The sequence below is a fragment of the Labrus bergylta genome, chromosome 13 (assembly GCF_963930695.1).
Source record: "Labrus bergylta chromosome 13, fLabBer1.1, whole genome shotgun sequence".
NCBI classification, from domain to species: domain Eukaryota; kingdom Metazoa; phylum Chordata; class Actinopteri; order Labriformes; family Labridae; genus Labrus; species Labrus bergylta.
In genome coordinates, this window is record NC_089207.1 from 3,398,121 (window position 1) to 3,421,649 (window position 23,529).

The 23,529-nt window shown below is 40.0% G+C and overlaps 1 protein-coding gene across 2 annotated transcripts; it reads left to right on the forward strand.

Annotated features, from left to right (window-relative positions):
• Positions 1–161: 161 nt before the first annotated feature.
• Positions 162–23,387, forward strand: inpp4aa (inositol polyphosphate-4-phosphatase type I Aa). Of its 2 annotated transcripts, XM_020648395.2 has the most exons (24): positions 162–301; positions 6,607–6,881; positions 6,983–7,027; positions 8,494–8,612; positions 8,706–8,822; positions 8,978–9,057; positions 9,176–9,293; positions 9,987–10,077; positions 10,207–10,354; positions 11,888–12,018; positions 12,387–12,491; positions 12,597–12,705; positions 12,798–12,815; positions 12,917–13,130; positions 14,604–14,894; positions 14,997–15,144; positions 16,257–16,289; positions 16,719–16,891; positions 17,019–17,142; positions 18,296–18,563; positions 19,705–19,802; positions 19,888–20,000; positions 20,095–20,249; positions 20,835–23,387. In XM_020648395.2, the coding sequence occupies exons 2-24, from the start codon at positions 6,782–6,784 to the stop codon at positions 20,965–20,967; spliced, it is 2,931 nt and encodes a 976-aa protein (XP_020504051.2). In that variant the 5' UTR covers positions 162–301; positions 6,607–6,781; the 3' UTR covers positions 20,968–23,387. The 2 variants fall into 2 exon arrangements, with proteins under 2 accessions (XP_020504051.2, XP_020504052.2); XM_020648396.2 differs by lacking the exon at positions 12,798–12,815.
• The last annotated feature ends 142 nt before the right edge of the window (positions 23,388–23,529 follow it).

Sequence of the window (23,529 nt, forward strand, 5' to 3'; positions counted from 1 at the left end):
ATCACTTACTTTAGTTAATATGAGCGTTTTTTGGGTTTTTTTTTTTAATCAATGCTCTTGTTTTCTTAATTCACGTAAAGTTTTTCATCCACCCTGAGCTCGTTTCTGTTGGTACAATCTCATCAGCAGATCGGGCCGTTAGTGCCCCCTTGCGGAGTGAGGAGGCACTGCACCCAGAAGGAGGAATTACGTCTCGATGTGTCAGAAGGGGAGTCAGGGCGAGTCTTGACTGCAGACATCGTCGAGGATCCTACAAGGATGCTCTTCAACATGAACAGAAATCTTCTTTTCCCCCTCAAAGGTATGTCTCATATGTCTTTTTTTTTTTGTGTTTTTCACATTTGACATGTCATCATTTTTGATTGGGTTAGGGCGTGTGTACCGTACAGAAAGAGCAGCACCTCCTCGTAGCAGGGTCAGAATAAGACATGTTTACACCCATTAGCAAAGGACTCAAATGTCGATGTATGTGCTCGCTTCTTAGACGTGGCTTGTTTTTTGTTTTAGTTGAGCTGAACGAGGTGTACATCCTGCAGCATCATGCAGCAGCAGCATCACTGAAGGAGCATCAGCAGATGTCATGACGCAATATTTGTTATTGCCCGTGTGACAGTGGGGGGAAAAAAATGTATCCTCATTGAAGTAAAATCACAGTATTTTTAACTCAATGTTGCTATAAATAGATTCTAGTGTGCAGCTTTTGGCTTCCTTCTGGTTTATCTTCACGGTTGCTGGCTGGTGTACAGACCGGGTGACACCCTTGTTTCATGCAGGTTTATGAATGGCTATGGGGAGTGTTGGCTGCAGGATTATGGAAAATAATGGTTTTTTTTGTACATCAAAAACCGGATATGGTGCTCCTGAACCAACGTGTCACGCCATGCTCAGGCCAACCAGATGCTCTCAACAGAGCGTGTTTTGGATTTGATCTGTTGATAGTTTAAACTCTTTTTATATTAGAAAAATTGAGGCAAAAATTGATTTGGTGAGGAATGAGGCGAACATAAACCGGCTAGTTTTTTACTTTGTTGTTAAATCAGTGATCATCCTGATACCTAAGGATCCACCTCACATAGGAACCCTGTGTTTGATCCTGTAGCTTCATTAGAAAGAGTGTATTTATTATCATCTTCAAAGGTTTCTTTCTCATGCTCAGTTTACTGCTGTCTGGGTAACAAGAGCCTAATTATGCATGATGCTTCTTTCACTTTATGTTTGAGTGTGTGGGGCTGAATCCTCTCCTCTTGGAAATGAACTGCTTTGCATGTTCTCCTCCTACCATGGATTGAGTCAGCTGTCAATGTGTCCATGGTTACAACATCAAATTGCTCATTGTAGATCAGTCTTGAGGGAGAACATGTCAGCACAGCTCAGCTCTGGACTGAATCAGGATCGATATACTGAAATTGAGAGGAACATCAGGGTTAAAGGGGGGGATGCAGGAAAGGAGGGAGATAGTTCGGGTTTAGGGGGGGTTGATGACAAAGCAGAAAAAGGGGGGGTGGGGGGGTATGAGACGTTTAAGAGAGATTTAAATTTAGAGGACGGGGAGAGTTAAGAAAGAGGATATGTGGGAGATAAAGGCTCTGCAGTACAGCCGGTAGTGACAGCATCTGCAGGGGGCCAGCTGTGCGCAGCCAGCCAGTCTGAATAACTGGGTCATTTTTGCATCCAGACACCCCCCCCCCCCCCCCCCCCCCCCCAAGAGGACGGTACCACGAGGACCACCTGAATCCTCCCTGTCCTCACACACACACACACACACACACACACACAGCTACAATTGCCTCCTAACGTAACTTATACCTTTTTTGTCCTTCTGCCATTGAAGCTAGGAAACCACTGCATGACCCTGTTTGACCTCTGGAGATCAGAGGTCACTCACAGAGCAGCAGCTGTGGAGCTGGTCACAATTCAGTCTCATCCTAATGGCCTTTTGTCAGTGTGTTAGCTGTGAGAGGGCTTGAGATCTTTAACAACAAGACATTCTTCAAGTAATAATGATCTTTTAATGAACCAAACAAGTGATTACTCAATAAGTTAATGGACAAAAAATAATTACGCGACTATTTGGGAAATTGAATAATCGCTTTTTTATGAGGGATAACATCCATTTTCTTTGGATGTCCAATGCCACATATTGGATTTGGAGTTAGTCAGAGGAAATGGACACTTTGAAATGCCTCCTTGAGTTCTGGGGAATAAAGTTTTTTTTAAATTCTCAATAAATCTTAAGTAAAGTAAGTAAATAAAGTTTTGTTCACTATCAGAAAATGATTAGAAGATTGTCAGCAAAAATAACGGGGAAGTTCTAAACCTGAAATGATTAAGTCATTTGGTGAAATAGTCCAGGTGATTTACAAACTGGGGGGCCATAGACCCCTAAGGGAGCTGGAGTTATTGCAAGAGGGGCGCCACATGACAAGATTCTTTTTTTTTTTGAATGCACAGGGCTGCACTACAAGCAAACCATTGCCAATGTTGTGTTAATTGGCTGTCTGGTAAATATAAGGCTGAATGCACACTGAACATCATAACTACTAGAACAAAAACAAGAAAAGATGTGTCATATCTGGCCCCCCAGCTTTACCCAGTGGTTAATATAGAGAGACCACCAGTGTATGATGTGCATCTATAAGCTCCAGACAGTTTTGAGAAAATCTGTGGAAAGCATTGAATGCTACATGTTGCAGTGTATCCTCTGTAAAAGTAGCATGTATGTTTTTATCGGTTTGATGTCTGAAGTTGGAATTCTGTTTTTCTTTGGAGAAAATGTTTCAAATTGTTTGTAAATGGAACTTGTTGGCAAAGGATGTGTATGAAATTCAGTTTTAATGTTTACTGATGTAGTGGCAACTTAACTCAAACCAAAACCCTCTTGCCACTTCTTGCAGGATTAGAAGTTTAAACACATAAACCTATAAACACACAATATTTCAATACATGATAAATATAAAAAATGGAAATTAATTCTAAAATTCAAAAGTAAAAAACTAATTATAAACATATAAACAAAATTATACTAATGGCCAAATTCTATTTTTTATATTAACCTGTTGTCCTCTATGGCGCTAACAATGGATGTCTGTCTATGTTTAAAGTTGTAATGGGGGGGCTTGGAAATATTTTCACTGACTTAAGGGGGGCTCTGTTATAGCTGTTATAGCTGTTCAAAATGTTTCTGTAAATATCAGCCACTACAATTTCCTAACTAACCATCTTCAAATGTCTTTGTTCTTTAGTCCGATCCAAAAGGCAAAAATCAAAAGATATTTAATTTCTACTAAAATATAAAATATAGACAAATTGACAATCCTCTCAATTTACAAAGTAGAACATGAGTATGATTTTTGTTCATTATATCCCTTTCACGATAACACTGTAATCAGATTTGTTACTAATCAATGTTCCATCAACTCATCAAGCTGCTCATTGATTGATATTTTTAGCACCACTCCCGGGCATTTGCTCTCCTTTTAAGCATGTCGCTCATGACTGTCAGACAGATGTTGTGATGATGATGAGCCATGCCTCCCTGTGGTTTCGCATTAGATCCACTGAGGGTTTCCAAGAGAGCTTCCCACTTAGCTCCAGGCCGTCTAGATTAAAGCATGTTATATAGGCAGCTCCCACTGACAATAATGTCCTCACAGCTTAATGAAGCAGAGCATCACGCTGTAATTTCATCTCATCGCAGGAAGGTCCCGAAAACAGAAATGCTATTGGCAGAAAGCATCACACTCACATTTTGGAATTTCCTCACTGCGCTGATTATTTTTTGTGTTATGTGTGTTCTGACTTACAGACTATTATTGCTGGTATCACACAGACTAAAACCTAGTTAGTTAAGTTAGTATGAGTCTACAGAAAAGTAATGCAAAACAGTATTGTCATCTGTTAAAGTCACCAAAGTAAACGGGTGTGTGTGTTCTGATCTAATGTACATTTTGGGGGATGACACACACTGAAGTTGTTGATTGGGGACCGCTTGTTGGTCTGCAGTTTGTGTAAGGTAGCTTTAGCAATAGCAATAGCAATTTTATTTATATAGCACATTTCATTACAGATAAGCTCAATGTGCTTTACATTGAGGTTAAAAACAGAATCAAAACACAGCATACAAAAGAAAGAAAGTGTCTCCACAGTCATTAATAATTCATACACACGACAAAGCAAACATCAGTTACCACAAAAGTGATCATACTTACACACACACACATACAAAAAAAAACTATTCATATGCTTTTGAGAACAGATAGGTTTTGAGTTTTGTCTAAACAAGTAGTGGTTAAAGTTATAAGTCTCCAGTACACACACTCACACACTCCATTAATGTGTGTGTGTGAGAGTGTTCTGGTTTACCCTACATTAGTGGGACATAAGACCTTGAATTTGTACAAACGGGGACATAAGTCCCAATAGGATAAAGCTAAAGTTTTGGTCAGTGGTTAAGGTTGTGGTTGGTATAGGGTTGAAAAAGTAGCAGTGAGGGTCGGTATAATAATAATATATAATAATGAAAGTCAATATTATGTCACCAAAAGTAACTCACATAGGGACCGTGTTGCACGTGGCATGTGACGTCAAAACCGGGTTCACGTCGTGTAAAAATAGACATCCATTACACAAATGTTAACACATGAATGCACTGCACTGCACATTCAGTTGTTCTCCTTCGGTCAGTGGATCACAGTGACACACACAAGGCTGGTGGACACCTACAGTAACTTGATTTTTGTAGGGGAAAAGAAAAGAGAAAAATGAATTCCCTCTATCACTCCGAGCAAAGGCAAGTATAGATGTTTGTGTATCAAACACACATGCAAGTAAAATAGTAAAGGTTAACTGAGTCCGACATGTAAACATTAGCCTTTTGAAGCAGCTTTCAGCTCAGTTTAGTCATCAGATAACTTTTCTTTTCCTTTAACCTTTCCCATTTTCTTCCTGCACTGCTTTAATATTTCATATTTCTTCTCCTGCGCTTGTTCTCTGTTGATCATATTTGTGCTTACAGTAACCGTGCTTTACAGGAGCCAATTCAACATCTTGCTCATCTTGTTGCTAATTCCCACTCATGCATCAGTGTTTCCTTCCAATATCTACTGTGTGTGCCACACTTGGCACAGCAGACGCTTCCTGTCCTCTCACAGTTGCACACTTCATTTTGGCAGGCGCAGGTCGGTGAAGTAACAACATGACAACATTATACAGAACTGTTGCTTTTGCATTATGAGCCTTCAAAATAATATAATACTTGTTGGGATGATCAGAGTGATGTTTACATCGAATTGAAATGTCACATATTTTCTGTAAGAGTTTTTTTTAAATAATATACTTAGCAAAGTACCAGTGAAAATTAAAATTTGGCACCCACATTCATGTCTTTTACAAGGTCATTCTCAGTGACCTTGATGACTTTTGCAAAACTGTCCCATTTGTGAACACTAGTTAATATCTTGAACCAATATTTAAGATTTTTTTTTAAAAGCCGCCGTTTATATTCTTGTTCCCCAGATGATGAACCCTCACATTATCCTTTACAGAACTTTGTGTGACCCTTTGAGGCCCAAACTTTAACAACTCAAAATATATATAAAATGTAAAATACATTGATTATAGTGTCCTAGTGGCCTTTTGGTGAAAGCACAGACCTTGTCAGCACAATTGTTTCATGGTTTAAGTCCAATCAGGGGGTGTCTGTTATTCCACATCCATCTCACTCCTGTTCCTTTACAGCTCAAGTTACTTTTGATTCGCTTAAAGAAGAGATTATGACAACGTAACAGATTAAACTAATGCTCCTCAGGGGATGAAGCACCATCATATAATTTGTTTCTTGTATGGAACGAAAAAAATGTAATTAAATGCTTTAAGTATTTCCTAGAATAACTTTATTTTTGTATAGAAGCATGCTCAACATATAGGAATAAGCTACTAAAATACTGAATTATTAGTCTGAATGGTTAAAAAATCTATTTGAGATCATTTCCATTTTGTCGTTAAAGATATTTGTGGAGTAACTGATGGCTAAGAGGATTACGTTTGGACACTGATATCTGAACTAGAGTGGCTAAGTTTAGAAAAAGGAAAAGTGTGACATTGTTAGTATCTATACGTCTAAGCATTTCATGTGTGACATTAATCATAATTAAGTCATAAAAATTGAAGAAGCAAGAGATGGAAGGTGAGGATTCAATCTGCTGCAGCGTGTCACATCTCGCAGCTGTGTGAAAAGTCACACATTTCCTCACAGGTTTTTTTTTTTCCCCACTGCTTATATTAGCACATCATGAGAGGGGAAGAAAGAAGTCAAGCACTGTAGAGAAAACTACACACAACCCCTCATACGTCGTTTATCTCATCGTGTAACATCAGAGCAATGTCAAGATCGCTCATATTAGCTATTCATTGCTTCAACGCTGCATCTTGAGTTATGTTATGCTGCCTGAGATCAGCCACTTGAAGCCACTTATAAGCAGTTTTCTTATTCTGTCTTTAGTTAGACCTCAGCTGGCATCTTAATAAAAATGATGACATCACAATCAAAGATGATCCATGGCCGTACAAAGATGATCACTTTGTTTGTTTCTTTTTTTTTTCTTTCAGAATTATCGATGTCAAATGTGTGACCGCGCCAATCAGTAACCAAAAGGACAACCAAAGGCGCACACATCCAAACGAACTAAAGAGGACAAGTCGAATTCGCACATTTTTTTTTTTTTAGTGTGGTGGCACAACATTGTTCTCCTCTTCAGCCATCAGCCCTGACGTGAAACCCACCATGTCCGGGAAGGAGCGCAGCCCCCGCCACCGGCCGTGGTCGGTCTACCGGGCCAACACGTTTGATCTCTCGGCTGAGATGATGGGGCTGGCTCTCTCAGGTAACTAAGTAACTGCTACCATGGTAACCCTTTCGCTTCATTAATGATGATGAAAAAAAACAACAACTCCCCCTCCTCCTCTTTCTCCCTCATCATTACAGGAAACAGTCAGGATCCAGACGAGCCAGTGCTGGAGTTTAGCGTGGGTAAGTTCAGAAAGATCCACTTAGAAACCCTGCTGCAAATATACAGAGGAATCTAGTAATAATAATAATAATAATAATAATAATAATGAGTAATGGTCTGAAAGATAAAGTTTGAAAAGTCCACACCAGACTCATCTACGGGCTCTAATGGTTATACTGATTGTAATGATCTTGTACATGGCTACAGTTATGCTAGAACAGCAAATGTTCTTCCCCATTCTGTTGCCATAAATTTGGAGGCAGCTATTTGGCTATAATGTGTTTTATCGTGTTGCTTTGAAAATACACTTAATACTTACTTATACTAAACAGATAGCTCAAACCCTGATTAAAAAAACAAACACTTTGCCCAGGAATTAGCCATAGCCACATTTATTCATCAGACTACAATGAGGAAAACTTAATCACTCAATGGAACATGTTTCCGCTGTTCTAGATTGAGCTTGGTTATGTGAGGCTTGCATGCAACTGTCCGATTCATGAAGCTTCATAAGCAAAGTTTATGTGCTGATTATGCATCCAGGGGTCAGTTAGGGACTCGAGTGTGTGATGCAACAGATGATAGGCAGTTTTTTTTAGCACTGTTTGGCCCATGTGAGTTTGTGTGGCTTAGCTGCTGTTGCTTCTGGGCTCTTCCACTTCACATGAATAGCACTAACAGATGAGAAGGATGAGAAATTCCACAAACCGACTCGGGGGGGGGTAAAGGTTGCATCTTCCACCATAACTCATTATTTATTAAAACTGCAATATAATAATAATAATGAATAATATGTCCATGATAACAAAGTGCAATATTGAAACAATCTTTAAAACGTTTGTATATATTCCATCTGACTCTTATTCCTGTAAATATTTCTTGTACCTATTATTGAAATCTTACTTACATTCCTATTCTATTTGATTCATATTTTATATTACTATATATATTACTATAGTTCTACTGCTATATTGTATATTTTGGAGCAACTGTAACGACCAAATTTCCCTCTGGGATTAATAAAGTATTTCTGATTCTGACAGTGTCACATCTAAATTTATTGAGCTCTATGCAACTAATCTTTGTCTTCAGATATATGTATATATTCTGAATTTTGTGCTCCTGTTGTCAGAAAGTGTACCTGAAACACCAACATGCAATAATTAGCAGGGCTGTATTTTATTTGACGGGTGTGTTTACAGCTGTTTCTAAAATAAATGAACCAAAAATAATTTGATGCCGCTTTGAAGGATGAAGGATGATGTGCTTTATCAGTCACTGGCTTAGAAGGTGACTTCATTATTTGTATGGAAAACAACTTTTTTCTATATTTATCCCTCGTTAAGCATGACAGTATTAATGTAAACAACTGAGTGTTCTAAACTACTGTATTCTATTCCTCCTGCAGTCAGGGATTAGTGGCCAGCCCACTATTAAATCCCACAGTTTGTAATCTCTTCCTGTGTGTTTTTTTATGTCACTGCAGCCTGTAGTGAGCTGGTTACTCCCTCTCTGGATCGTAAGCCAACCAGCTTCGTCGCCGTCAGCTGCACGACTCCACCCCAGGCCTTCTGGACCAAACACGCTCAAACTGAAATCATAGAGGTACAGTATATGACAACTCACTACATCTTCTTTTCTGCCTTCTCTGAAGATTTCAAAAACGGGTTTCACCTCCTTCTTTATCTCCGTCCTCAGGGCACCAGTAACCCCATATTCCTGAGCAGTGTGGCCTTCTTCCAGGACTCTCTGATCACACAGCAGACTCAGGTCAAGCTCTCTGTCTACGATGTCAAAGACCGCTCGCAGGGCACGGTGAGCCCAAACACAAGAATCACTTCTTCAAAGACCTTGACTCCACTTGTCCTCAAATATATTCCCCTTAGGAAGGAAATGTACTCTACTATAAATCCTTTTTTAGTCTGCACTCATGTCGGTGAAATCCTCTAAATCCTGCTTTTGTTTGACAGATGTACATGCTTGGTTCGTCCATGTTTTCTGTGAAAGAGCTGCTGCAGGACAAACACCACAGACTTCACCTCACTCTCAGGTAACAGGGAGACAAGTAAAAAGTGTTCATTTTCCGCTGTCAGTGATAAAATTACAGTCATTGATCGCCGGATTTGGGCGCAGGGAAAGTTAATTTACCAGTTGTCACTGTGGATCAGGTCGGCGGAGAACGAGCGCGTTGGGAACATCACCGTCATCGCCTGGCAGATAGAGGAGAAGAGAGAGCAGAGAGCTCCTGTGGCCAGATTACAGAGAGGAGATACTGTCAATGGAAGGGTGAGTCATCTGGAAAATGTTCTTGATTTTATGAATCAAAACAGAAATGCTGACATTTGGATAAATCTCTGCAGTTCTGCGTACAGTGATGGGGCGGGACTACAACCTGGTTTCCATTTGTAGACAAATATTGTCCACTACAATAGTTGTTTACAGGTGGAACACAATCATCCATGATTGAGTATCCAGTAACCCATCAGCTAATGTCTAAAAAACAGATCTCTCCCTTCGAGCACAGCTTGGAAAGCACTCTAACATGTTGTCTCTCAACTCCAATTCATTTCCATTTTCACGTCTCAAGTAGCTCGTCAGACTGTAAACAATGGCAGTGCACAGAAAGTCTTTACTGGAAGTCCTTTATTACTAAGTGCTGGCTACAAAGCACACAAAGAAAAGTAAGAAGACTCTCCTGGAGGCGTACAATTTTGTAATAATCAGACTGGTAATCGGTTTCAGGATTGAGATTTTAATAAAAACTTAAATGATTGAGGTTTGAGGTTTTTGGTGTGGAAATGATTAGCTGGTTTTTATTGATTATTAGATTGACTGAAAGCCAGCCAATGAGCAACCACCTGATTATCCTTCCCCACACAAAACACTCAGCACGCCTTCATTCCAGCTGCTCAGTTGTGAAAATCCTCTCCGCCGTGTAGTAAAGTGTGATGAAATGAGGATTTGTCTGTTTGTGTTCAGATGGTTCTCCCTGTCGATGCAAGCTTGACTGAATCCATGGGCATTAAATCCAAGTCGTCCTCCCTGTGCAAAGATCCCCTGCTGAAAGCTGGTGAGTGCATCGTTACGACTATAAATAAACGTGCTGTGTGACTCTGTTTAATCATTTGTGACATCTGGATTGTCGTCCATGTAACACTGATTCACGGCTGTGACTGAGTGTTTGTTGTTTTTTTTTCAGCGTTTGGGGGCGTCATGTCGCGGACGTACCGCTTCCCCACCACAGACGGCAACCACCTCCGGATCCTGGAGCAGATGGCCGAGTCAGGTCTCTCGCTGCACATTCCTCGACAGTTTGTCAAACTGCTGCTGGAGGAAGACGCCGTCAGGTAACGTCTTAACTGCATCGATATTATTGATTAGATGCCATAGAAGCAAAAGGGCGTTGATTAGTTGGGGGGGGGTTGGGTTGGGGGGGGCGTCAACTTCACACTCTGTCAGGGCTAAAGTGCTTGAGTCTACTCTCCACATTTTCTTTCATCTTGCTTTTCATTCTTTTGCTTTTAAATTTTTTAATGTGAATAGTTTTCCATTTTTCCAAAAACTCACTTATAAAAACAAACCCTCGTTTTTGATGGGTTTTGTCTAGTTTAATGTAGACATATAGGATCAAGTTAAACATTATTTTTTTACTTTGTGTCAGTCTTCACAAGCCTCTAGTTGGCTGCAGCTTTGGATTTCCTCACAGATTGTAAAATAATAATATAATAATAATAATAATAATAATAATAATAATAATAATAATAATAATAATAATTTATAGCTAATAATATAAAATATAAATATATAATATATAACTTTATTTATATAGCACCTTTTAAAAACACAGGTTTACAAAGTGCTTTGACAAACAGCAAAAACAAGAACAAACTAAACCAAACACAGAAGAACATAAACAACAGCAAGAACATAACAAATGCAAAATACTAAAAATAATTAAATACAATTCAACAGAAAAGAACCCAAAGTGCACGATACCCAACAGACATATAGAACCAGACCATCACAAGAACCATCACAAGAACCATCATTAGAACCATCATAAGAACCATCATAAGAACCATCATTAGAACCATCATAAGAACCCAACAACACGAGCTGAGACCAAGAGGAACCAAAGATTTAAAAAGATGTAAGAAACTAAAAGAGCTAAAAGCAAATCAAAAGATAACAGCAATAAGAAGGTAAGAGCAGGAAAAGAAATAGAAACAAGTGATTAAAGGATTAAAAAATATATTTATTACTGTAATTAAATGAGTGTGAAATAAGGACATTCTCTTCTCAGATATTAATGGTTTCTTTAAATCCAGTGTTTCACAAAAGTCTGAGTGTGAGTGAGAAGTCCACACAATCTCATTTACAACTTTTTCATGTCAGTATATTTGTGGAATTTTTTACATTACAAAAACCTGCGTCTATAATTTAACTCATATTCTATATGTAGTCTTTTATGTTATCATCAACATTGGGATGAAGAAACATTATAATTAAGACTACAAATATTGCCCGTCTTTCTATTGGTGGCTGCAATGTGAGTATTTTAGGATCTGTTGTGTATATTTCACTGAGTTAGAAAAGGGCTAGTTATACACACATCATGTACTTGTAGGTGCAGGGCAATACAAGAACAGCAGAGAGAAGAAGATGTGCCGGCACGCTTCTTTAAATGCCACAAAAATGTTTTATTTAATCACAACGTTTTGACTAGAGGTCTTCTTCAGTTGATAGTGATGATGTTTTTAATTGATTGAAACTGAAAAAGCTGAACTAACTGGAAGCTGTAAGATGATCATTGCATCAGTTGGATGTATTTACTGTAAATGCATGTGTGTGTGTGTGTGTGTGTGTGTGTGTGTGTTCAGGGTGTGTGAGCTGGAAGAGCTGGGTGAGCTCTCTGCGTGTTGGGAAAACCTCAGGAGGCAGATCATCACTCAGTATCAGACCATCATCCTCACCTACCAGGAGACCATCAGTGACCTGCACGAATACAAAGGTCAGAAACACAAACAATGTATAACATGACATCCACAAAGTGTGCACGACATGTCACCTTAACATGACACTCCACTCAATCAACATGTCAAAGTCCATTAATAACAGGGAGCACTACACAGTCTGGTAGTTTGGGGAAGCTTTTTTTTTCTAGCTTAAGAAAATTGACAGAACTTGGGAATATATACAAAGTTAAAGTTTCATCCATCTTATTGAAGTTATATCACTTAAAACAAGCAGCTACAATGATGTGTCATGTTGAACCGCTGTGTCATCTTACAATCAGCTTAATGTATCTGCTTCTTGATATTAAAAGATTTGATTCAGAAACACAAAGAGGCTTTATCTCCTCTTTCTCTTCCCTCCCAGGTCCATCTTTTAAGTCTAGCACCTTAAAGGCTGAGAGGAAATTGGAGTTTATTCCCACAAACTTGCACATCCAGAGGATGCGAGTACAGGGAGAGACTGGCTATGGTTGGTATTTGTTTGCCAAACTGTGTTTTTTTTTTTTTTTCCCAAAATGAAACTATTTCTCAGGTATCTTTATACTTTTTTTTTTACTGAGTGTCTTCTGTTCAGACCACACATACGACGTTGTGACCATCGGTGCTCCTGCAGCACATCATCAAGGATTTAAAGGCTGCGGCCTCCGAAAAATGCTGCACAAGCTGGAAGAAGCCAGGAAACAGTGAGTAGAGAAACTCAGACCTTTGTGCTATTTTTACATCTCAGTCTGTTTTTTTATGAGTGACTAATGAACCATGTTTTGCTCTTAATCAGCACCTATGTGGAGGAAAGGTAAGACTGTGTTTAGTGTATTACAAATGCTTTTTTGTTTTTTGTTCCTCTTCCACAATTTAACACCTTTTTTTTTTTTGTTCCACTTGTCTTCAATCAAGCACCCACTCATCATCAAGCACCCAAAGCTCTGGTGGTCCCGGCCCTAAAGGGATGACCTACCAGCCTCAGGATGTTGTCAAAGCGAAGGAGCTGATTGGTCAGATTAACACTCTGAAAACCCAGGTGTGTTACTACACTGAACGTCTGTCTCGAGCCGCGAAGGAGCGGTCAGCCAACGCTCTGGAGAGAACGCTCGCCATCCTGTCAGAGAAGGTGAGCGAGGAGGAGGAGGAGGAGGAAGTGGAGGGATAACTGCTGTAATAGCTCGTCTTTGTTTAATCTCTCTCCCTCTTCTGCAAAGGTTTAAACTACTTTTTTTTTTTTTTCATCTCAGCTCATGTTGCCTCGATAGAAACAATCTGTTCTTGCGTGCTAAAAATATCTTTAAATTGAATGTTGGGGGATGAAGTGAAGAAGGACAAATGTAATACTGTCCAGCAGATAAAAGAGAGTCTGCTCTCAAAATGAGACGAGGACTAACAGCGTCGTCAGCAGTCCTCCGAGTCACAGACACACTGATGCCCTCAAAATGGATGCATTGTTTCATTTAAAGTACTTTCTATGATCATCATCACCTAACCTTGTGTCGCTGTTGTGCTGGAAATGTCTGCTAACAATGCAAAAGAAAGGATCATGAGTCAATCGATGTCTTTGTTTAGTTTTAATTCTTCTTGCAAGTAGAAGGAACAAAGTTTCAGAGTGTCAATACAGTCTGAAGGAAAGCTCCAAGTAATCACAATATGCTTCACAGAAAAACCTTCATGCCCATATAAGGAGTGTCGACACAGGCGCAGTCAAATATCAAATTTTAACACGTCGCACAACAGTAATGTCAAGGAAACTTCAAGTCTGAGTATCTTTGATATTTCGCTATTTGTGAGAAACCTTCATCCTTGGCTAAAGACAAAACAAGAATATTATACGTATTAAATTATTGTTGCATTTCTCAAGCGAGCTGTAAGTAAAATGTGTCCTCGACAGTAAACAGAAACTTAAAATATTCAGACATTTGGTGAAATATTAGATTAGAACACAGGTAACAATGTTTTGATTTGAAACCTAAAGTAACAGAGGCATCATATCAGTCAGTTGTTGTTTAAGTTGTATTTTGCAAGAACATTTTTTTTCCTCCCTTATAAAAATAATTATTCATGTTAGTTCTGTTTTTATTTTAAAAATACTTTTGTGCCATAAAGCTTTAAAGCCTACAGTTTTCAGTATTAAATGTGATTTTTCACACTTAAATATAATATAAATCAAGTATATCCTCTGAAAATAACTCTGTGAGCCATGACTGTCTACAATGGGTGTAACACCCGAGTCCCACTGTCTGTGATGTTTTCAGAGTTTTCAAAGTCCTATCTTCAGTTTGTTTACATCGCCCGGACGGCCGGCTGACTCCTCCCCTCGTGTATAAAAGTAGTTTAATTGAGGGACTAGAGAAAAGAAGAATAACATACTGTACTCACTGCTTAACTGTGTTTCTAGATCACGCTCATTTCAGGTAAATTTACATGCAGTGTGAAGATACCAGCATAATAAAGATCGCTAGCATTAGCATCTGCTGGATCACAATATCACATATAAAGTCTTTAAATAAATACAGACAAAACGTCAAAACCTTCAAGAGCATATATTTCATCCTCTATGTTTTTTTTTGTCCCCCCCCCCCCCCCCCCCCCGCAGACCCGTCAGTTGGTGACCGTGTGCGACTCGAAGCTGCTGGCCTCAGCCATCCTCGCCCTGGCAGCCGCCCGCCCTGAGTTCACACAGCTAGGAACCCCATCCCCGTCCTCTTCCTCCCTCTCGCCCTCCTCTAGCTCCCCGTCACGCTCTCCCTCCCGCCACCACCCCGCCTCCCCATCTCGCTCTGCCACCTCGCCGTCTCGCCGCATTTCTCCCACAGACGGCAGCGGCAGCGAGGGGAGTAAAAACAAGCGCGCCTCTTTCCAGGCGGATTTACACGAGGAGGAGTGGGTAAGAGAAGAGTCTGTGTGCTTCATTTACATCTGTGTTGAAGTGGGTTTTTTCTAACTCAGTTCATGGTGTGTGTGTGTGTGTGTGTGTGTGTGTGTGCAGGAGAAGGTTTGGCTGAATGTGGATAAGAGTCTGGAGTGTGTGATTCAAAGAGTGGACAGGCTGCTGCAGAGAGACAAACTGCAGAGTGACAGCAGCTCTGAGGACGTCTTCGAGCTCGCCACCGAGGAGCCCACCACCGCAAAGAAAGGTTCAAACACACACACACACACACACACACACACACAAAACAGAGTTATTGTCGTGCTGCATGATCGTGCACCACTACAGAGGACAAAGATCATTATGTCACTCTCATGAAGAAGCTTTCTTTCAAGAATTAGAGAATAAAATTGAAAACAAATGAATAATAAAAAAAGAAAAACAATAATAATTGAAAAAAGAAACTAAAACAAACCTAAATATATGTAAATGTACATGCTCTTACACATATACATGTTTATACATGAAAGGAAATAATAAGAATAATAATAAAACAAGTAGGGTACAAGAACATACATTTATGAAGTAGCTTTCTGACCAACACTTCCTCCTCTATTATCTTCTCCATCCATCATCAACATCAACATCATCCCTCCATCAGACTCTTTCATGTCTTGCACATCCTGTTTATCACATCTGCAGGTTCATTCTCGTTGACATGCTCATGTTCTGCTTTAATGCTGCTGGATATTTAGATTCAGAAACATAATCTTAAAGGGATACTTCCCCCATTTGCATTAATCTTTGTATCATTAGAAACCTGGTAGTATTTTTGAATAGTCGTGCATCCCGCCCTCATTTTCCCCTGAGATGTGAAGTCTTTGTATTTCTGAGTCTGAAAAGGAGCTTCCAGTGACGCAAAATGACGATTTTTGCGTCACTGGAAGCTGTTGTGGTTAGGGGGGTGAAACTACAACGCTAGTTCCTCATATTTTTAACCACTGAAGCTACAGACCAATCACAGATCAGTGGGTGGGAACTCACTCCCAGAATCGAAACTTAACGTCCACCATATTGCTTGGAAGCTAAGCTAACAGGCTCTATGGAGAAGGCTGATAATGGCGGAAAAATATAAATATAGCAGCGAGTGCCGCTGTGCATTCTGGGATTTGGTGTCTTTCATCCACATGAGCCAAAAAGACACTTTCTGCCTTTTCTCGGCCAAGAAGGCCCCAACTCCAAAATGTATTTCACATTTCTACATATATGACCCAATGTCAATACAGATTCATGTTTCAACGGGTGAAGTATCCCTTTAAGTTCCAAGCAGAGGAGAAAGAGTCTTCTTAAATAAACATCATGTTCTTTTCTCCTTCATAGAAAGCAGCCCAGATGTAGAAAAGAAGTCACCAGGTGAGAGGAATACTTCCTTAAAGTCTTCTAATGCAGGTGCATTAAATCTTGTTGGTGCTTGTCTCTAAACAGAATCAGTCATCTCTTTTAAGTCTCTTCTTAAGACACACTTTTTCCGGCGAGCCTTTCCTGATTTTTGTTGATTTTAAATTGTTTTACTATTTTCACTTTTTAGAATTCCTTTAAAAGAATTGTATGTATTTTTACAGTTCCTTTAAAAAAGGGATTTTATATTTTAAAGTGATTTTTTATTCCTTAATCTTGCCTTGTTTATTATTCTATGACCTGCCTGTTTTTAGATTTGCTGTCCTTGTAACTTGTTTTTGAAAAGTGCTCTATAAATAAAGATTATTATTATAATTATAATTCTAAACAGACCCTGTGTTTGTATTAGAGTGTGTGTGATTAACTTGTCTCTACATCCCACAGGGGAATGGAACGACGCTCTGTACCCCCTCCTCACCACGTTGACCGACTGCGTGTCTCTGATGAGCGACAAAGCGAAGAAGTCCATGGTGTTTCTGCTGATGCAGGACAGCGCTCCAACCATCGCCATGAGCCTCACCATGCAGTACCGCCGCGACGTCGTCTTCTGTCAGACGGTCTGTCAGCTCCCAACCCCCCACACACCCCCACCCTCACAAGCACCCTGTCTTTCACTGTGATGAGAGTTACACAATGTGCATAGTGTGCTTTAACAACATGGCCTTTTGATGTGCTGCTTTACAGCTGACGGCGCTGATCTGCGGCTTCGTCATCAAGCTGAGGAACAGTCTGTGTGACTCAGGCTTCCTCAGGCAGCTGCACACCATCGGCCTGCTGGTGCAGTATGAGAGCCTGCTCAGTACATACGGTAATGTGTGTGTGTGTGTGTGTGTGTGTGTGTGTGTGTGTGTGTGAAAGTGGGCGAGGAGTGTTATTGTTGTTTGTTTAAATCACTCAAACGAGAGACAGACTTCAGGGTGTACAAGACACAATATTTTGCAGAAACATTCATCTAGGGCTCCAGATAGCGTAGGAGTTATGACGCATGCCCCATGTACAGAGTCTGTAGTCCTTGTCCCAGCAGATGTAGGTTCAAATCCAACCTCGGACCTTTGCATGTCTGCATGTCATTCTCCACTCTTTCTTTCCTCCCAACATTTCCTTTCTCTCTTCAGCTGTCCTATCAATAAAGTCAGAAACGGCTGAAAATGGGGCGCTGGTGTCGCAGTGGTTAGTGCGCGCGCCCCATGTATGGAAGCTGTAGTCTTCCAAGCGGGCGGCCCAGGATCAAATCCAGCCTGTGGCTCCTTTCCTGCATGTCATTCCCCACTCTTTGTCTCCCTGATTTCCAACTCTATCCTCTGTCCTATCTCTCCAATAAAGGCACAAAAATAAATCTTAAAAATAAAAAAAAACATGGCCCAAAATAATAACATTTAAAGGTTTATTTTGGGGATTTTTATGCTTTTATTTTAGCGGAGAGAGTTAGAAAACTTATGGGAGAGAGAGTGGGGAAGGACATGCAGGAAAAGAGCCTCAGGCCGGATTTGAACCTGGGACACCCGCTGTCAAGGACTTGAGCCTCTGTACATGGGGTGCACGCACTAACCTCAAGGCTACCGTGGCTCCCAAAAAAAAAAAAAAAAAAGCGTATTATTTGAAAATGATAAATGTTAAGAGTAATTTCTCATAGTCAATCATGTAAATTAGCGTTTAGCCGCCCTGATCTTGCTGAATAACATCAATATTTAAAGTCATGACCTCTAAACTTTGACAATTTAAATTTATCACCAACGCAGAATTACCAGTAATGCATTAAAAGCAATTAAAACTTCATAAAAATTTAAATAAATTGCTCAGAGTAAATGCAAACTTTAATTATAAAGTTTGCTGCTTTCAGATGTTCTGGTTGATATTCTTTAACAGAGTTCAGGTAATAAAGAACTTGTCTCTATATTAGGACATTCGCCGGTTGTTGATAATGGCTTGGTTCCATCAGAATGCCTCGTTGTTTCTTCCAGGTGAGGAGCTCGCCATGTTGGAGGATATGAGTGTCGGGGTGATGGACTTAAGAAACGTCACCTTTAAAGTCACTCAGGCGACCTCAGGTTTCGCTCCAGACATGCTCCCGGTGATCACGGGAAACAGGAACGGCTTCAACGTCAGGGTGCCGATGCCCGGGGTGATGTTCGACTCGCTGCCTCGAGAGATCCAGAACGGGATGCTGCTGCGCGTGCAGCCCGTCCTCTTCAACGTGGGGATCAACGAGCAGCAGACGCTGGCTGAGAAGTGAGTCTATGAGATCTGAGTGAAAGGAAAGATTAAAGGCTGAAGGACACACCGGAGGGGAATGACCATTTTGACTGTTTGAATAATGTGGTCACTTTTATAGTTTTTATGTTACATGTTGTACTCAATTACCTTAATGCTCATGTATGATAGTTTTAGTATGGGGTCTTTCATTTAAAAAAAGAATCATATGAAAAACATTTTTAATGTAAATGACCAACTATTAACAGGTTCATAAGGTTGTGACGGCATGTTAGTGTTCTTGTTTTCATTTTAAATTGAATTATTTCCCTTTTTATTCCCCTCGCTCTATTTAATGTTTTTAAAGGAAGGAACAACGAGTGAATTAAGATAAAGACAAAGAGGTTTAAATGAAGACTAGATTGATATAGTGTGTGACGTGTCATGGTCTGAACCCACGGGCAAAATGCTGTTTAGATGCCTCTGAGCAAGACCCTGAACCCTGGTTTAAAACTTGGCTATAGTATAGAATAGAATAGAATAGAATAGAATTACATTATTGATCCCAAACTGTGAAATTGTGGCGTTACAGCAGCAGGTTGTCCAAACACACAATATGAGTAAAAAACACAATATGAGCAAATTTAAACACAATATAATATTAAATACAAAGTAAATAAACACTAAAAATATCAAAACTAAGACTGGGAATATATACAACCAGGATTTAACTAAACATTACTATTCTTAAATATGAAAAGATTAAATACAACATACTTTGCTGTATATAAATGTACATGTGCAAAAACAGAGTTGTAAATGAACAGTATTGACATGGGGAGCTGTGCAATCAGTGATACATGAGTTAAAGTGCAGGAGTGTAGACATGTTATCAGCAGAAACTATTCAATATAACGGCGAGCAGACAGACAAATGAAGTGAACTTGAGTGCAGGGATAATTAGTAAATTTAACATGTGCAGAACAGATTACACTATGGAGAGAAATATATCAAATAATTGTGACATAAAAAAAAAAGCATGTAGGCTCAGTACATACAACATGCTTCAGGTTGCACAGCGGAGCATTTAAAGCTGAGGTAGAAAGCCGATGATTTGAAGAGGAAAAACGATGACTGACAACTAGGATTTAAACTCTTAACATCTTACATGTGTGTCCAGGTTTGGAGACACTTCACTGCAGGATGTGATCAACATGGAGAACATGACTCGCCTCAGCTCGTACTACGACCAGTTTAAAGAAGTCCTGCCAGAAGACTGTACGTTCAGATACATACACAATACAAGGACTAATGTGATTTCTCTTCAGTTTGACTCATCTGCCCTCCTCTGTTTCCTCCTCAGGCCTGCCTCGCTCCCGCAGTACCACCAGCCTGCCCGATCTGCTGAAATTGCTGAGTCTGAATGTGAACGCCAAGAAGAGCAAGAATGTGGAGATTCTTTGGCAAGCAGCTGAGGTGGAACTGCTTCTCTGTCTTCTACCCACAACCCCTCAAATCCAAACTCTCTTTGTTTCCTCTTTAACCCTTTTTTCGTCTCCAAACCCTGAAGGTGTGTCGCCGCCTGAACGGAGTGCGTTTCACCAGCTGTAAGAGCGCAAAGGACCGCACGGCCATGTCTCTGACCCTGGAGCAGTGTCAGATCCTTCAGCAGGAGCACGCCCTCGCCCCGCAGGTCTTCTACCAGGCCTTGGACTGTATGCGCAGGTCAGCAAATTCAGAAACAAACAAACAGAAAAAAATGTTTGCGATGATCAGTCATCACAAAAAAAAAGAAATGCTTCCGGCCTGTAGGGGGTGCTAAGTGGACGATTTTGTAAAGAAGTTTAATCTTAAAGGAGATGTAGGAGCCTTATTGCACATCATGTTAAATGTATGAATGCATGTAATAATTTTGTTCATTGGATCTGGGAGGGGGAGGGGCTTGTGGACTTAATTGGGCTCAGTTCAGACTAGTAGAGAGTGGAGCCACACAGTCTTTTGACCTCTCTCTCCTCATCTCTCTCTTTTTGTATAGTTTTGGACTAACCTGTATCTGTTTTTTTTTTTTTTTGTTTAAGTAAACATTTGATCATTTGGTCCTGTGGATTTTTTTTTTGGATGAAAATTACGTAAGAGAGGAGTTTTGGGAGCGTCAAGCTACGGCTTCATTCAGTGGCTTCATTTGCAGAGTGTTGATTTAGGCAGCTCATGGAAATGTTTTTGGCTGTTACAGTGCGCTGTATAGTAACCCTGCACCAACAGCCTCTGTTTGACAAACATTAACAATGCATTTCTTCTGTGTCTCCACAGTGAGGGCTGTAGGAGAGAGAACACCATGAAGAATGTGGGATGTCGTAAATACGCCTTTAACGCTCTCCAGCTCAAAGCCTTCCCCAAACAGTATCGCCCTCCAGAGGGGACGTACGGGAAAGTCGAGACCTAAGCGGACTCACCTATAGCCAAAAGACTGAAGGAGATAATGATGATAGCACCACACAAACAAAACAAAAAAGACCAACACAAACTGGAACAACAACCCTTTGTTCTGTGCTTAATCACTATTAAGATGTCCAAGTGCCAGTGCTACTGTAGAGTGTTTTATAGCAGTTCCCCCCCCCCCTCCTCATGTAGTACTCAAATCTCACTTTTCACATCCAGAAAAAAGTAAAAATGTGGCTTTCTGTGTTTCATTGTAGCCACTGTGCCGACCACACTGTTGGCTGTGCCAGTCGTAGCACCAGGGCGCAAAACTGAGTCAGTATAACTTGGTGTCCCTGAAAAAAAAGAAAAGTTTTTCAGCCTTTAGATTAATGGATGGGGACATATCCGTACTTGTCCATGCTGATTTTATTTGGTTTAATCAGTTTGTCTCTGAAAGGCTGTGGATATTCTCTACTTTTCTTTTTGTCAATAAATCCTGTGCAAAGACCAAAACGAGCACACGTGTGTAGAAGAGCTCCATTCTTGTCCCAAAGAGTTTAAAGGCTTTATATGTGATTTCTTTTTGATCCAGCAGATGTCGCCCTTGAGCACCAGCATGAAACCAAAACAACTCGCGCTGCATTGTTGTGTTAGCATGCTAATGCTAGCGATCTTTATTATGCTGGTATCTTCACACTGCATGTAAATTTACCTGAAATGAGCGTGATCTAGAAACACAGTTAAGCAATGAGTACAGTATGTTATTCTTCTTTTCTCTAGTCCCTCAATTAAACAACTTTTATACATGAGGGGAGGAGTCAGCCGGCCGTCCTGGCGATGTAAACAAAGTGAAGATAGGACTCTGAAAACTCTGAAAGCATCACAGACAGTGGGACTCGGGTGTTACACCCATTGTAGACAGTCATGACTCACAGAGTTATTTTCAGAGGATAAACTTGATTTCTACATTTAAGTGTGAAGAATCACATAGAAAGCCTTTAATCACATCAATAAGCTTCACCATATTACTGTCAGACATGTTCCATCATTACAGGAAAAATAGGTCTTGCAGTTTATTCACGTTGTGACCTTTTAAAAAATCACAGGAACACCAAATGTGTATTAATCCATTTATGTTGAAAACAGTCTCCAACAAATACACTTTGACTGTTTTCAGTAACATGTGCACGAGAGTGACCAGCTGTTACAGGAGAGTACTGAGCTCCTTTTTAAAATTGAAACAGGGGGCGCAGGTTGGCCTGGCGGTTTGTTTGGGCGCCCCATTACAGAGGCTGTTGTCCTACAAGTGAGCGGTTCGACTCCGACCTGTTGCTCCTTCCCTGCATGTCACTCCCAACTCTCTCTCTCTCTCCGTTTTCTGACTGTATCCACTAAAAGAGACAGTAAGCATGTACGAAACTCTTCCTGATTTTGCTCTTTCCATGGGATTTGTTGACAAAAACACTGAAACTATGAATATTGTCAGCCAGACCCTGTAAGGCTACACTAGAAAAAATGTTTATAAAGGTTTATAAAGACTGGGAGAGCTGGTCTAGTGTAGCTAAGAGGATGCTTTTCTTGACCTGTCACGATGTTTCTTTGGACCTAAACTGCGCTGCAAAGTGAAAGTTGTTAAACTCGAAGCACTCATGGTTTCATTTTAGTGCTTTCAGACTGTTTGTTTGGTTCCCATCCACTGTCTCGTACTCTTTCATGTGTTTTCATTCACCACGTCTGTAATCACACAACACGTCACTCTCTACAACAAGCACAGAGTCGTTTTGTTTTGTACTGATATGATGTCTCATAAAGTTATTTCTAATATTCCTGTGATGCTTCGTTGGGAAGCTTTGTTTAAGGAACTGGGTCACAAATCTATATCACATTTCCTATCATTCTAATATCTACACATATTCCAGTATGCAGCACTATAGTGATTTTAATGCCCTTCAAATGTGGGTTTAGTTTATCCAAAGTGTTTACAGTACTCATATAGATATGCAGAATTTGTGATGAAATTGGATTAAAGCTTGAATAAATTCAGCCTGCATGAGGATTGACAAATGCTACTACTTTATATTATTGCTACTGTACACTGCTGAGGAAACATATTAGAAAGGAAACAATGCACATTGCATTTTACTGTTCATCAATAACACCTCTTCTGTTGTCAGTCTACCAGCTCCACGCTCATATGAACCTTACTGTACAGAACTTACAGAGACAGTGGATTTTATTTTGAAAATGTTATTTTGCTTAGAGGTATTCATGTTGTTCTGGCTGCTGTTGCCAAATGCTGTTTTAGTTTCATCCATTGTTAATGATTAAGTTATGACCGTGTCGTGATCAGTTGTAACATGCACACAGGCTGGACAGGAAAATGTGGGAGACCCCCAACACCCCGACAGAGGTCTGAAATAAAACTGGATGAATAAATGCTTATCAATGCCAAATGAGTAAACTGTGAGTAAATTGATTAAAATTACTTTGTGGGTTGAGCAACAAAAAAAGCACATTTTAAAATCAATTCAAATAGAAGCAGTTAGAATGGAAATTAATAGAATAAAACCCTCTGAAAACAATA

Coding starts and splice junctions, on each gene's coding strand:
- inpp4aa (XM_020648395.2), top strand. CDS start 6,782: ATGTCCGGGAAGGAGCGCAGCCCCCGCCACCGGCCGTGGTCGGTCTAC. Junction 6,882..6,982: donor GATGGGGCTGGCTCTCTCAG/GTAACTAAGTAA, acceptor TCATCATTACAG/GAAACAGTCAGGATCCAGAC. Junction 20,250..20,834: donor GCCTTGGACTGTATGCGCAG/GTCAGCAAATTC, acceptor GTGTCTCCACAG/TGAGGGCTGTAGGAGAGAGA.